The sequence below is a fragment of the Salmo trutta genome, chromosome 20, assembly GCF_901001165.1.
Source record: "Salmo trutta chromosome 20, fSalTru1.1, whole genome shotgun sequence".
NCBI lineage: Eukaryota > Metazoa > Chordata > Actinopteri > Salmoniformes > Salmonidae > Salmo > Salmo trutta.
The window spans coordinates 37,091,118-37,105,548 of record NC_042976.1 but is presented as its reverse complement, the minus strand read 5'-3'; the positions used below and the strand labels follow the sequence as shown (position 1 = coordinate 37,105,548).

General features: G+C 43.2%; 1 protein-coding gene across 3 annotated transcripts; it reads right to left on the bottom strand.

Annotated features, from left to right (window-relative positions):
- Positions 1-3,076: 3,076 nt before the first annotated feature.
- On the bottom strand, positions 3,077-10,009 carry arglu1a (arginine and glutamate rich 1a). Of its 3 annotated transcripts, none has more exons than XM_029703147.1 (4): positions 9,440-10,009; positions 7,590-7,854; positions 5,155-5,238; positions 3,077-4,588 (listed from the first exon to the last, which is right to left on the bottom strand). In XM_029703147.1, exons 1-4 carry the CDS (start codon positions 9,769-9,771, stop codon positions 4,424-4,426), a joined length of 846 nt encoding a protein of 281 aa, XP_029559007.1. In that variant the 5' UTR covers positions 9,772-10,009; the 3' UTR covers positions 3,077-4,423. The 3 variants fall into 3 exon arrangements, with proteins under 3 accessions (XP_029559007.1, XP_029559008.1, XP_029559009.1); XM_029703148.1 differs by having other exon boundaries at positions 7,590-7,815; XM_029703149.1 differs by lacking the exon at positions 3,077-4,588 and having other exon boundaries at positions 5,233-7,366; positions 7,430-7,854.
- Between the last annotated feature and the right edge of the window lie 4,422 nt (positions 10,010-14,431).

The following is a 14,431-nucleotide window of genomic DNA, read 5'->3' as shown; positions in this document are numbered from 1 at the left end:
AACTTTTGTAGACGAACCCGGTAAATTGAGACAGCTCAAGGTAGCCTGCAATTTAGTTTAATGGACGCTGATTTGATGAGTCATTGCAACCCACACACCTTTCCAAACTAAATTAGGCCTACGTGTATCAGTCCAAACGTGTGAAGTTGACACTTTTGAACAGCTTAATTTAATCAGTGGTGTATTTAAGGCTACAATTGCTTATTGCACTGTTTGTTTAGCTGATAATCAACGGGGTAAAGTCGCAGGAGATAGATAATTGGGGGGTCAGAGTGGAATGCGGCGGCCGGGATTCGATTCTCTTGACTTGGAATCAACACACCGCGGACTGTGACAACCTTACCAGTCGGGCTACACCGCTAGAACACCCGCCGTCGAGTTGATGTTTATTGGCGAAGATTAAGAGCATTAGGCTACATTCAAATGAAAGATGAATGAACGGTTAAGGAGGAATAACAAAAGATCGAGATACACATGTTAATGTTATGAAGAAACGGATGCCTGCATAAAGTGCTAACGTGACACTAAAATAAGTTCCTTGTTTCTTCATTTTATGGGCCTAACGTTACTTGTAAAAGTGATCAAATAAAAGGTGCAGCCTATATAGACGCTTAGCCGTTTTACCTTCCCTGAATACACCGTAGGAAGAGTGTCCTGAAATAGTGTCATGAGTCCAGATAATATCCTGCCTTCGGGAGAAGAGAGGAAGCGGTGAGTTCCTCTGTCTTAAAAATACCCCCTTACCTTGCTAAAATAAGCCGTGAACGATCAGTAATGACTGCTCTGCTCTTTTCAGTCAGCAAGTCTAGAAAGGGATCGGGAAATACACACAACCTCTCTTCAACACATTGGATAAGCCTCTGAATACTGCCTTACACTTTTATAGCACATTCAGCTTCAAGGAAAAACTAATCATTTGTAAGAGGAATTTGAGAGTTTTGTGAAGCATATAATCATTGAATATGTCCATTGTGAAATAGGCCTCAGGTGAAAGGCCGTAATATACAGGCCTAATAATAATTATAAATGTATGCCTCCTTACAATATCAAAACGTTTTAAATTAAACACCAGACAGCCCAATAAAGTATTTCAGTAATTATATTATGATTATTATCATGTACAGTTTAGCTAGAATAAGTCTCTAATCAGGAACGTATAGGCCTTTGAAAAAGTTCAAACTTTCCATCTGTAATTAGTCTTGAATTGCAGTACTAGGCTACGAAAAGACTGTAAAAACAATAGGCCTAAAGCATTGCGTTGTTAAAAGAGCACTAAACATTAATAGAAATTAGTGTGTGAAATTGTAAACTCTCTTTCTCTTATATAAAAACTATATATAGTGGATTAAATTGAATTTCATATGAGGCTATCACTGAGAGTGTCTAAATTGCTGGAAAACGTTTCGGCAAAAATAGTTGGGCAGAAAATAGACAAGCAATTAAAAAGTGTTTGTGTTGCTTTTATCTTTACATAGCCTACTTATTAAACAAATGAAACAAACAAAAAACAAAGACTTGATGTGGCTATACTTTCCATATTTTCTCATTTGAAAGGCCCTCTAACCACAGGGGCGGTTCTGGAGGGGGGCCAGTGCCCCTGTGACAACAATTTTGGACCCCTTTGTGGCCCCCCTAAATGTGGAGTATGAAATCATTTTTACAATCGTTCTTTTTTTACATCCGTTATTAGACAGTGGCAACGCGGAACACTAATGATTATGAACATGGTCTTTTGCCTGCTAATGCCTGCAATGCAGTGAAAGTAACAATATGACAACAATAACGTCTAATGTAACTGGCCCCAGCTTGCCCCCCCCCCCCCCCCCCAGTTGAAATGGTCTAGAACCACCGTCTAACCAGCGGGACTGAGTTCTCATGGGCCGTACCTTTGTTTATTCAGTTGCTCCTTAGTGTTACCAACTTAAAACGGAGAACATATCAGGTCCATGGGGGTCCTGAGCCTTTATCGTGATCAAACGGAGTCCTGCTGAACTCCCTATGCACCATGTCGCTGAAAGTACACTTGCCAGTGAAAAGTGACCTATAGCCTTACTCTATTTTCCACACTTTTCCCGGACCTAATGCTTCGTTTCAGAGCTGATGGGCTCTTTCAGTTGTGTTACAACGGTGTCATATTGGTCTTGGCACTTAGTTTCTGTGTGCGTGTGCGAGAGAGAACATCACTGTCACTTTTTACCCTGGATGGCTATATAGTCGAGGTTCGAGCGAGGGTATAAAGGTGGTTACTCACGCATGGACGGTCGCTTTCACGTCCAAGGTTTGTCATGTCAAATATGTCAGTTGAATCTTGGGGCACGAGGTCCTATGATGCACCTGGAAGTTCAGTGACTCGGAGACTCGCGTCAGGTACCGTCTTCCAAAGTTGCTGAGTAATTACAAGCACATTGTTGATTTGACATTGATAAATAGGGCCCACAGAGAACGTAGGGGTCCCTGACAGATAATTTGTGTTGCTATTATATTGTGTAATAACTTGCTGACATCAAGATGTTGCCAATACTTTCATTACTCTATGCATTTTGACAGGACAGCCTTGCCATTAAAAGAGACTAGATAAAATTATCCAAGCCATGCGCAAATTACGCATTCAAAGGTGTGAGGAACAATACTTACCTTGGGACCGCAGAAGAATTGAGACGTCGCTGAGACATTCAATTAAATCAGCCAATCATGAACCTCAATTTACATCACTATAGAGACCAACTAATTGTCCAAATACAAATGTATTAAAAAAAACCAGTACAAATTGCAAATCTCCTCCAAAATATCTAAGCCATTAATTCTAATTAACAATATGTTACTATTTGACAAGTAAATACAACTCTAGAAGGGGTTACAAACTGTAACCCAGCTCAAAGGTAAACTCCCCTGGAATGTGTGTGGAGAGATCCAGTAAGGAAATCCTAATCCATGAGCAAAAAGTGATACTGTATCTTCTGCACCTACATCTTTTGACCAATCAGATATTTTGCCAATAATTGGGGATGCCTATGTAAATGCAGCAATTTACATTAGGAAGTAACCATTGACTAAAAACCACAATCTGAGACAGTTGTACGCATTCAAATGGTTTTATTGGTGTATTGTTCAGTTCCCATTAACACATCAGGAAATTACCACAAGACAAGTTTCACTTACTCAAGAAGCCCCTTAAACCTACCAGAGATCAGCCAGTCAGACATACTGACACACACGCGCACACACACACGTCCAAACATGCACATACACCTGGTCAGATCTCAACATGTAGCTAGTCAATCTTACCTGGACTTGGACATCCTTTACGAACCAATAGTTATTTTAAGGGGACCCTTTAAGGGCGAGGTTAATATACTACACCAAAACTAAGGAACAGAGGTGCACTGCTTCCACCGTCTACTTGACTTGAGAGCACAATTCACTCGGCGATTGAACAGTAAGAGTTCAGTAAAATGATGCAAGATTATAAATCCCTGTCGCTTTTGTCTTTCGTTGTTGTGTGGATTCATTTCTATCTTACAGGAGTAGGACACCAAATCACAGCGATTCTAATATTACATAATACAGGAAATGTCTGCCCCCCCCCTCCACTCCCCTTCCACCTCCTGACCATGGATGAGACGCATCATTTCCTGTTCCAATCCTGCAACGCGCCCCGGAGCCGCTCTATGGGCAGTTTGGGAATTGGCTTGGGTTCACCTGTGCAGCAGAGCGTCTTTGTTCACATGCTTGGTTTTTCTATTTGCCGCTAAACTATCGAGGAGCAAAACATTGTAGAAACCTGGTAAAAACGTGAGGATCAATCATCAGAGCAGATGTGAGGTGTAGGGAGGTGGAAGACAATCCTGTCAGCTAAAGTGGAGGTGACTGTGTGCTTTACTGCATATGTTACCTCTGCCTTGTCAGCTTTCTACGTTAGACACACACGGCACAGGAAAACCCAGGCCAACTTCCAAACCACCCACAAAGTTTTAATGAGCCTTAACTGGACACACACAAGTTGAGTTTCTGTCCTAGCTTGCTCACTGTTCAGAGTAAGACCTAAGTAAGGGCAGAACCAAGTAGTGACAGCTTTCTACACGACAGTTCAGATCCTTAAAATTGGAAATAACCCCCCCCCCCCGAAAAGATCAATAGTCACTGGGGGGTGGGGGGGGGTGAGAGGCCGAGGAGAGGGAGGGGGGGTCAGACAGGTGTTTGACGGTGTGCGGGCATCCCTCCCTCCAAGGCTTGGTTGGGAAAGGTCTGTAAAGCAGGGAGGTGCGTGACAGGAGAGGAGCCATGCCTCTTCCAGTGCCATGGGCTGCCCTTCGTTCAGCTTTCCACACTTAAAAACACACAGCGAGCGTTCCAGAGAGGAGGAGAAGGAGAGCACTGGGGGGGTGGGGTGATGGAGGAGTGCAAGAGAGGAGGGATGAGAGGCTCATTCGGTGGCCTTGAGGGAGAAGGAGAGCTTGGGCCGGGACTTTCCCTTGCCCAGGATCATTTTCTGCTCCTCCTTCTGCTGCCGCTGCCGATCCTGATCCAGCTTCATCCTCTCCTCGTGAATCTTTCTCTGCTCCTCTACGATACGCAACTGCTCCTCGGCCTGGTGGGGGGAGACACACACAGAGAACGGGTCAGTTCAGGATAGAGAGATCCTGCAGTGCCAAAATGCCACAAACTGTTTGCTGTTACTTTTGATAAACTGTTTGATATTAGCCTTGAGATATTAATATAATGTTTGTTTTGCTTTCTGTCTTGTTTACTACAATCTTGGCGTGTCCATGTCGTGTCCAAATCAAATAAATAAATCTTATAAACGAGTTAATTGCCAGACAGAATATAAACAGGCAAGGGAAAAACAATTATTGTTAACGGCTATTGATAACCATCAATATAAAACCTATGCCAGCATGCAATACTATGTTGTACTTTAGTTGTGTTTCTCATAGTTTCCCTGGAAATCTGTCAATAACCACAATTTCATAACAAAAATGCCAATACCACTTTCGCATGAAATCTACGATGACCACGTACTTCAATATCAACACGACCACATTTCATTATGGAATTGCCCCGTTTGCATTTTGGGGTTTGGGAAAGTAGCTAAATATCTTTTTCTCTTTGTACAGAACAGAGAGGAGAAGCAGAGGCAAGTAGAAGAGGGCGTACCAGCTTGGCCTGAGCGTCGGCAATCTTGCGGTTATTCTCCTCCAAGATTTTCTCCAGTTCCTCCCGTTTGGATGTTTCTTCCTCCTAAAGGGGTGACACGATGCCATGTTAGCGCGCACACAGGCTACGGCCGCACAACATCCCTGCACAGACACACACTCCCACATCATTGACCGCTCCACATACACACACACATTGGCACACTCACTTGTCTTCATCCTACCACAAAAGGAGTCTGCTCAGGCTCTCCCTCGCACATCATAACCACTCTTTCCCATTCTTTCTCGCAATCAACCGGAATGCTTTTAGAACACAGGAGAACAAAATTTGTCAAAAGGGAAAAATAACCCCCCTTTTTTCTCTCCCGCTATTCGTGACAATACCCTCCCACATAGGAATCACTCAATCACACCTTTAGCCTTCACTTGATCATTAAGACATTAAAAGGGAAACCCACTCGGCACACTCATAAGAGACAGAAACAGGTATAAAAAGACAAAACATTCTAAAAAATCTATTTTCCTCTTTCTTATCATCATCATCATCATCAATAATAAAGAGAAAAAGGATACAAAAAAGGAGTGAATAGTTTTGGCTCACCAATGTACGTATACCTACGCATTTTCCTTGCCTGTGTATCTACACAACTGGTGAAAGCATTCGTCATTAAACGGTTGAATATTTACTGTCTCGTCCAGACTGTGTCCCCTGCAGAGAGACAGAAGCGCTCCTGGGGAGGGGGGGGGCTGCCATACGCGCCCGGCCCGCCTGTGGCCTTCCTCTTTAAAACTGATCTCTGTACTGCTAGCCTGCCGCCTGCAGCCCAGCTCGCAGTGACTCTTTAAAGCCGCTCTCAGCTCACATCGAGACAACATAATGCAGCAGCAGAGTACAGTGGTGTACAGTAGTGGAGCAGTACTGTGCGGAGGAGTAGGGCTGAACACAGTACAGTACGTGAGTGAGCTGGGAGCTGTCTGCAGGCCAGTTCAGGTCAAAAGGTGTTAAAGAAGGTGGTGTTAACACAAGTTGTGTCCAAAATCAAAATCATGAACAAAAATTTAAAAAAAACACCCCTAAGGAGAAGCAAGTCATGAGGACGTCACAAAGAGTACATGTTGTTTTTCTTTAAAAACAAGTTAGTTTCAACACAAAAAAGGAATATTAAATAAAGAAAGAGGGTTAACAGACAGGGATAGACCAGAGATTGTTGACCTTGCAAACAGGAAACTGGAAATGGAGGTCCGTCATTGTTATGTATTCCAGAGCGGATGCCTTCTAATGGGAGCTTTTCAAAACAAGGATTATTAAGAGCGGGGAGGATAATATCAACTTTATAGGACACAATAAACTAAACTGTGTATGTAATTGTAGCCTATTAAAACAAAATTCACTCAAAACAGAAAGCGGCCCTCCTAGTGTCAAAGTAACTATTACCCTCCCTCCCCAAAAAGTACGTCTAGGATGTGTGTGTGTGTGTGTGTGTGTGTGTGTGTGTGTGTGTGGGGGGGATCTGAATAGGAGAGATGGGGGAGGGAGAGCTCAGCGAGGCGCACTGGGGCCACATTTCTCACCCGATTAGTACCGAGCCACTGGCCGATTCCTGTTTGAGTCAGGGTCGCTGGGCATTGGCTGCTCCTCTCATTCACATAACATTATGACTGTACAAACCATGGCCCTCATTAATGAAGCCTGGAGAGAGAAGGCCCCGCGTCTAGTCTACTCAGCAAAGTGAAGGGCCTCAAGACGACTACAGTCCACACTAGCTGCTAGAACAAATAGAAAAAAGCTAAATTGGGCTAAAGGGGACTGATTTGTCACTAATAAGCCAAAGCTTCTCATCCCTATTTGTTTGTGGTTGGGCAAACCTGTGCTTGCTTCCTACCTGGGGCAATACAAATGTGCACTGAATATTGGACACAAACAGAGAAAGTGACTGATAATGGAATGTCAATTTGAAGACAGCTCTTTATTAGAGATGTAAAAAGGAGACATTTACAATAATGAAAATAAAAGTTATGAATAATTCTGAATAGGAATGTATGAATGGGGAAGGAGGGAGATTTATGAGATTGAATAAAGGGATGAAGTCTGTAAATTCTCATGTCTGCCATGGCAAAAGTTTCACCTGAATCCCCCAGTGTCTTACTTTGACTGTCAACTGCCAAATATCGTCAATTTCTCTTTCAATCTACTACCTAAGTAGAAACCTGAGCTCTTGCCCTTTTATCACTCCATCTACAACTTCTGAAGCTCACAGAACTCTATCCCACCTATCCTGTACTGAGCATCAGCCATGGCAGCACTGCGCTAACCTCTCACCCTCCATGTAGAAGTGAAACTTGTGCCATGGCCATGTCGGGGGAAGGGGGGAACCCACTTTCCAGAGTAGTGGGGAGGGGGGGGAGACGACTGCGTTCCCAACGACCGAGCGTTACCTCTCTGGCCTTCTGGGCCTGCAGCTCAGCATGCCTCTGTCTCTCCAGCTCCTCCAACAGCTGGCGCTCCATGATGCGCTTGGCCTCCTCCACACGCCGCAGCACCTCCCGCTCTATCTCGTCCCTACGTTTCTCCAGCTCCTCCTCCACCCGCTTGGCCACCAGCTCCTCCACGCGACGCGCCGTCTCCTCCTCGATCAGCTTCTCCTCTATCTCCACCTGACGGCTGCACGGCATGGGTGGGGAGAGAAAGAGGGGAGGGTTGCTGACATGGTAGCAAAAGTGACATGACACGATCAATGCATATTCAGTTACCGTTGAATCAATGTACCCTAAAAGCCAGATTTCTACAGAAACAACCTCTGGGAATTGTGCATTTGTAAGCTTATCAGGGTTATAAAACTACTTATGTAAAAAAAAAAGTTTTATATATATATATATATATAAATAAAAGGTTTAACTTAGTGTTTCATTGATTTGCAGCACATGGCACGATGGAATATGTACTAAACGTGTGTGGGGAAGAAGATTTACCCCACTGACTAGACAGACACCCTGGACAACAGGTGATAAGAGGGAGTCCTGATGCGACTAGACACGATGACCCCCCCCACCCCATCCTCCTTTCATGGAAGGAACTGAGCCTGTCCAGAGCAGCGGAAGACTGGGGGGTAAAGCTAGGTGTGGGTCAGTCCAAAAGGCATGCTCAAGGGAAGTTGGTTTGTGCACATGAACACAAGGCACGCATTTAAACCATTTCAGCTGCCCTATCAAAAGGACGTGATTGTTGTCACATTGCTTCAGGCACGACTGAAAACCCTGTCCCTCTCGCCAATTTAATTTGGTTTAGTCAAACATAACCAGGAAACCTAAAGCCCGGGTCCTTGCTTATCAGGTAGCCCTGTGGTTAGCCAGTAAAAGGCCACACAGCAGACTAGATGACTATTGTGTTGTAAGTATCAGGTGTCAATCAGCCACTGGCCAAAAGGTGCACAACAGCTGCTTCCCCCAGTCTTTATTTCTCTGTCAGACCAATATCAACTGCCTACAAACAGACAAGATGTGGGCATTATGTGAGGTGCTCGCTATAGCAGAAAATATGTACACACACACTGACAGTCAATCTTAGTGTTGCAGGGGCCAGATGAAAGTCCTGTGGTTGGACTTCAGTGGTTCAGAGCCAGAGGGGCATACCTGACATTTTTAATTTGACAGGTGAGCAACTTACTGTAGTTGACGCCCCTCCCTCCCCTGTTTCATTTAACCAGTGATTAGGCCTAAATTATAATTATGACATTAAAATGTATTAACTCAAATTTGGAAATAAATGTCACATAAAACACAGCTTGGAGGCAGGATTAATATTGTTGACAACCTTTTTGAGGACACGTAAGCTAGCCAGAGAAATCTCTGTGTCACATCATCCATAGATCGTTGATATCGTCACTAAATCGTTGAATTGTGATGCATGAAACATGACATACAAGGTGGCCACTCAGATTGCCACTTACGCACAAATATACAAATGTATAGTTACTAGATGCATGATAAAAGGATTTGAAATGTATACATCCCATTATTAGACTAAAGAAACAAGTGAATTGCAGCCAAGTGCCTTAATTAGTTAGCTGGTTGGCTAATGGTGCAAGTACTAGTAGGCTTACATAGCCGATTTGGGCCTCCTCTCCCAAGACACGTAGCTAACGTTAGCTAGCCAGTTTACTAGCTTGCTAACTAACGCCTATGCCTGAGTGTATGGACGGATCTATTAGCATTGTAGCTAACTAGCGAATGTAGCAAGCTAGTTAGCATGTCATCCATATTGGATAGAATATTCAGTTACGACTCACATCTTCCTCTGTCTTTCCATCTCAACCTTCTTCTCCTCCTCCTCCTTTCTCTGTTTTTCGTCCAAGGCGCTTCTCTTGCTCAACGTCCTGCCGAATATGTCGATTCTCTCCGGCGGTGTGACCGCTCTCTCCCTTTCCCTGCGGGTCGAGACTGTGGCTGACCGGGAACGAGAACGCGACTCTCTGCGCCTGTTCCTCTTCGCTTCACGGGACTTGGATCGCTTCTTGGACCTCTCCTTGTCCCTTGAACGCGACCGGCTCCGTTTTTTGCTGTGCTTGCTGCTTTTGGAGTGTTTGGAACGGGACGAACTGCGACTCCTCGAGCGACCCATGGCTAACGTTACCTCCTCAAGTCGAACGTTCCCAGTTAGCTAGTTCTGTCGTTGGAAATAACACAGTAAATAGCACGGTGATACTCTTACACCTCACTACCTGCAATATTTGCTCAAACTGTATTGCTAAAACATTCGTATGTCTCAAAATGTTTCATTCGAACGTGGTTATTATTCTGCCCTGATAACCTGCGGCGCTAAAGCAAGATGGCGACTAGCTCCTTTTTCCCACAATGCAATGCATTCGGCCTTTTCCGACTATCTTCGGAATCTGCCCCTCCTGTGCTGAGTTGAACTCGGCTGTGCTATATGCAGCATGATGGAAATTAAATGTAGTTAAAAAATAATCAACCAAATCAAACTCGTTTGATAACATCAAGGAGGTGAATTGACAGGAGTGTGGTCAGACCAATCATGTATATAAACCCTGGATTGATGATCCTATGTATTGGCCATTGAAAGGCTTTTCTTTTTTACAGGCTATGCTTTGAAGACACCAGTCGGCCATATTGGCACTCCCCAGTAGGCTCAATCCTCCATAAGAATGAACGACATCCTATAGCTTTTCAATAGAAGGGTTGGTTGTTTAGCAACAAAACCGATGCACGATCTATGGGGCAAAATAAACTGGGTTGGCTTAGATTTTTGACAACATGTAAACAATATTTTGTCTCCAATGTTTATTGAAAACATAAATGTGCACAATGAGCACTTGTTGTCTCAAATATCATTACATTTGTTGGTTAGCTAGCTAGCGAATTTGAGCCATATTAGCATAGACATGACATCAGTCAAAACACCTCAAACCAAGACATAGCAAAAATAAGATAAATATAGCTGAAACGAGCCGAGTGGCACAGCGGTCTAAAGCACTGCATCTCAGTGTTCGAGGTGTCACTACAGTACCTGGTTCGATTCCAGGCTGTATCGCAACCGGCAGTGATTGGGAGTCCCATAGGGCGGCGCACAATTGGCCCAGGGTAGCCGTCATTGTAAATAAGAATTTGTTCTTAACTGACTTGCCTAGTTAAATAAAAGGTTAAATACAATTTAAAAAAATAAAATAATAAAACAACTATGATTCCCCACATGGCAGCTTCTTGTCATTGCCGCTTGCTATCTGACCATCCCGAATCACAACAACACATGAACTTCTGCCCCACTGAAGCGTGCGCATCGTTTTCGTGATCTTGTCTGTTAACCAGTCTATTACGTTTTTTTTTGTAGTGGGGACAGTAACATTAGTAATATACATTTTTTTAATAATTGTTTTCATTTGTATGTTTAGCTCACATAATATAATTTAAATGTATGCATTTAGGTGTCTGTAATATAATACATGTGGCAAAAATGAATGTAGACATTAATAAATGGTTTTCTATAGCTTCCAAAATATTTGTTACGCTGGTGGGGGAATGCCAAGATGGAGGCACAGTGGCTTAAACACGGTGTCCCATTAGCCAATCTAGTGTATATACAAATCTTTGGGTCAGACCTAACCAAGTCATCATCACACTGAATTTGCCAGTGGACGCCTGACCGAGGTCACCTAATCTGACATTCCCCTAAATCAAATTATAAATGTTCCACTTGATCTGTAACAAGGGCTGCGTTCAATACAAAAAAACATAATGTAACATTAAATTAAACTGAAGCGGTGCTGTTCTGAACGACCAGTTGAAAAACGGGGAGAGGTTGGGTTTTGGGTTCAAAATGCAGCGGGGCGCATTAAATACGTCACTCATTGCTTCATGCCGCACCTGTCACATCCACCAAACGGAGCAAACGTACCTAAAAGGGCGCGTTCCTCTGCCCAGGCGTTGCTGACACATGCCAAATCTTACAATGCCTAGATAGGTATTTTAAGTATCAGTTAACCACATCATATGTTATAGCAATCTGTCAGTGAATGACGTGGCACGCAACCATTGATTGATGCATGCAACATCTGAGCAGTGGAACACGACCAAAGTCTGTTCGAAAAGGTTGAAGAACGCTTTGAGGAAACATGTCGTCGTTCACTACAAGCCATTACAAAACGTAGCAAACGTTTAACCGAACTGAATGCACAGACAACATGGCAGATTCAAACAGGAAGGATGACGGTAAGACATTTCATAGGCTCCCTTTTTCAGGTTCATATACAGTCAATTAACTCTGTAGACCAGACCCAGCTGCTATCACATTGGTGCCTTATGGGAGAGCCACCCCTTAAAGCTGCACTTGATAAAATTCTAATACTTCGTCTAATTTCAGTTTACGTGACAAAATAACTAAGCAAGTATGATGTAGAAAATGATTGTACCATCTAAACCGCTGTGAAATAGATTTTCCATAATCAAAAATATTGTATTTTCAGCTGTTTGAAGCTGGTGTACAAAACCGAAATTAAAAGACCAAAAAACGAAACGTAAGAACAGAAAGCATAGTGATAGCGCACATAGAACAGATCTACCGCTTCTTAGACTTGCTTTCAATGAGAGTGACAGATCTATAACACACATTTCTATGTGAATGTGGTCGGGTCGCCCAAAAAGTTACATATTTCAGCTTTTTAAAAAAATCTATGCTACACAGCCTTTATGGGATGTCTTCATTTTTTCACCATCTTTGATGTTGGTGCAAGCAGAATGTTTTGGGGGCAAGGTGGCGGAATCGCGTTATCTGAGGGCAGCCCTGGTTGTGGCTATAGATATGTTCAAGTGGCGATGGGGCCAATTTTAGCATTTTAACTAACATCAACCCAGTAAGAAAAATTATGTTGAAAAGATGTGCATTTCAGGTGCTGAAAGGTTAGAAGACGTATTTTCCGGACTTCGAAAATAAGTAATTTACAGATGTTGAAAATATGTGTTTTTCAGTCATTGATTCTATGGACAAATTCCAACTGCGCATACATTCTCAATGAAGTAAACATATCACAATAATAGAGGAAAGAGGAGCCAACTGAAGACTGCAACAGAATATTTTTTATTGCTCCCATCTGTCACATTCAATTATGTTAGCTTTTTCAAAAGCTTTAAAACTTCCACGTAGTCCAACATCACACTACAGTACGGCTGTTTATGACAGTAGAGCACAGTAGAGTACAGTACAGTATGGTATAGTAGAGTTTAATTCAGTAGAGTACAGTAGAATGCATTAGAGTAAGGTAGGGTACAATACAGTACACTAGACTGTTCTTTTCTTTACTGTACTCTGCTGTGCCACTCCTGCGTTGTCTTGGCTGTGTGATTAGGTTCGTTGTCCTGTTGGAAGGTGAATCTTCACCCCAGTCTGAGGATCTGAGCACTCTGGAGAAGGTTTTCATTTAGGATCTCTGTACTTTACTCCGTTCATCTTTCCCTCGATCCTGACTAGTCTCCCAGTCCCTTCCGGTGAAAAACATCCCCACAGTATGATGCTGCCCCCACCATGCTTCACCGTAGAGATGGTGCCAGGTTTCCTCCAGAAGTGACGATTGGCATTCAGGCCAAAGAGTTCAATCTTGGTTTCATCAGACCAAAGAATCTTGCTTCTCATGGTCTGAGAGTCCTTTAGGTGCCTTTTGGCAAACTCCAAGTAGGCTGTCATGTGCCTTTTACTGAGGAGTGGCTTCCGTCTGGCCACTCTACCATAAAGGCCTGATTGGTGGAGTGCTGCAGAGATGGTTGTCCTTCTGGAAGGTTCTCCAATCTCAACAGAGTAACTCTGGAGCTCTGTCAGAGCGAGCATCGGGTTCTAGGTCACCTCCCTGACCAAGGCTCTTCTCACCCGATTGCTCAGTTTTGCCAGGTGGCCAACTCAAGGAAGAGTCTTGGGGGTTCCAAACTTCTTCCATTTAAGAATGATGGAGGCCACTGTGTTCTTGGGGATCTTCAATGCTGCAGAAATGTTTTGGTACCCTTCCCCTGATCTGTGCCTCCACACAATCCTGTCTCGGAGCTCTACGGACAATTCCTTCAACCTCATGGCTTGGTTTTTGCTCTGACATGCACTGTCAACTGTTGGACCTTATATAGACAGGTGTGTTTCTTTCCATATCACGTCCAATCAATTGAATTTACCACAGGTGGACTCCAATCAAGTTGTAGAAACATCACAAGGATGATCAATGGAAACAGGATGCACCTGAGCTCAATTTCGAGTCTCATAGCAAAGGGTCTGAATACTTATGTAAATAAGGTATTTCTGTTTTTATTTGTTTATAAATTTGCAAACATTTCTAAAAGCATGTTTCGCTTTGTCATTATGGTTATTGTGTGTAGATGTATTTAACCCATTTTAGAACAAGGCTGTAACATAACAAAATGTGGAAAAAAGTAAATGGGTCTGAATACTTTCTGAATGCACTGTAGATTTCTATGATAGGTCTGGACCAAATCTGAACCAAACAGACATCTATGTTTGCTTCAGATTTGGTCCGGACAGGACCAAGAATCAACATCCTTGGACGTTAAAATCAAGGTTGGTCCGGACTGCACACAAAAAAAGACCAAGAAAAGACGGACGTTCCAGACAGGACCAAAATAAATCCTAATTCTCCTGACCTGCTACGTTAATTATTCTAACCGGCTGCATAAGTTCTCCTAACCTGCTACCTAAAGTCACTTCTGTCCAGCTGTATTCCATCTAGTCATAACCGTGAGTAGATGTAGCCTATTTTGAAATCCTTGAAATA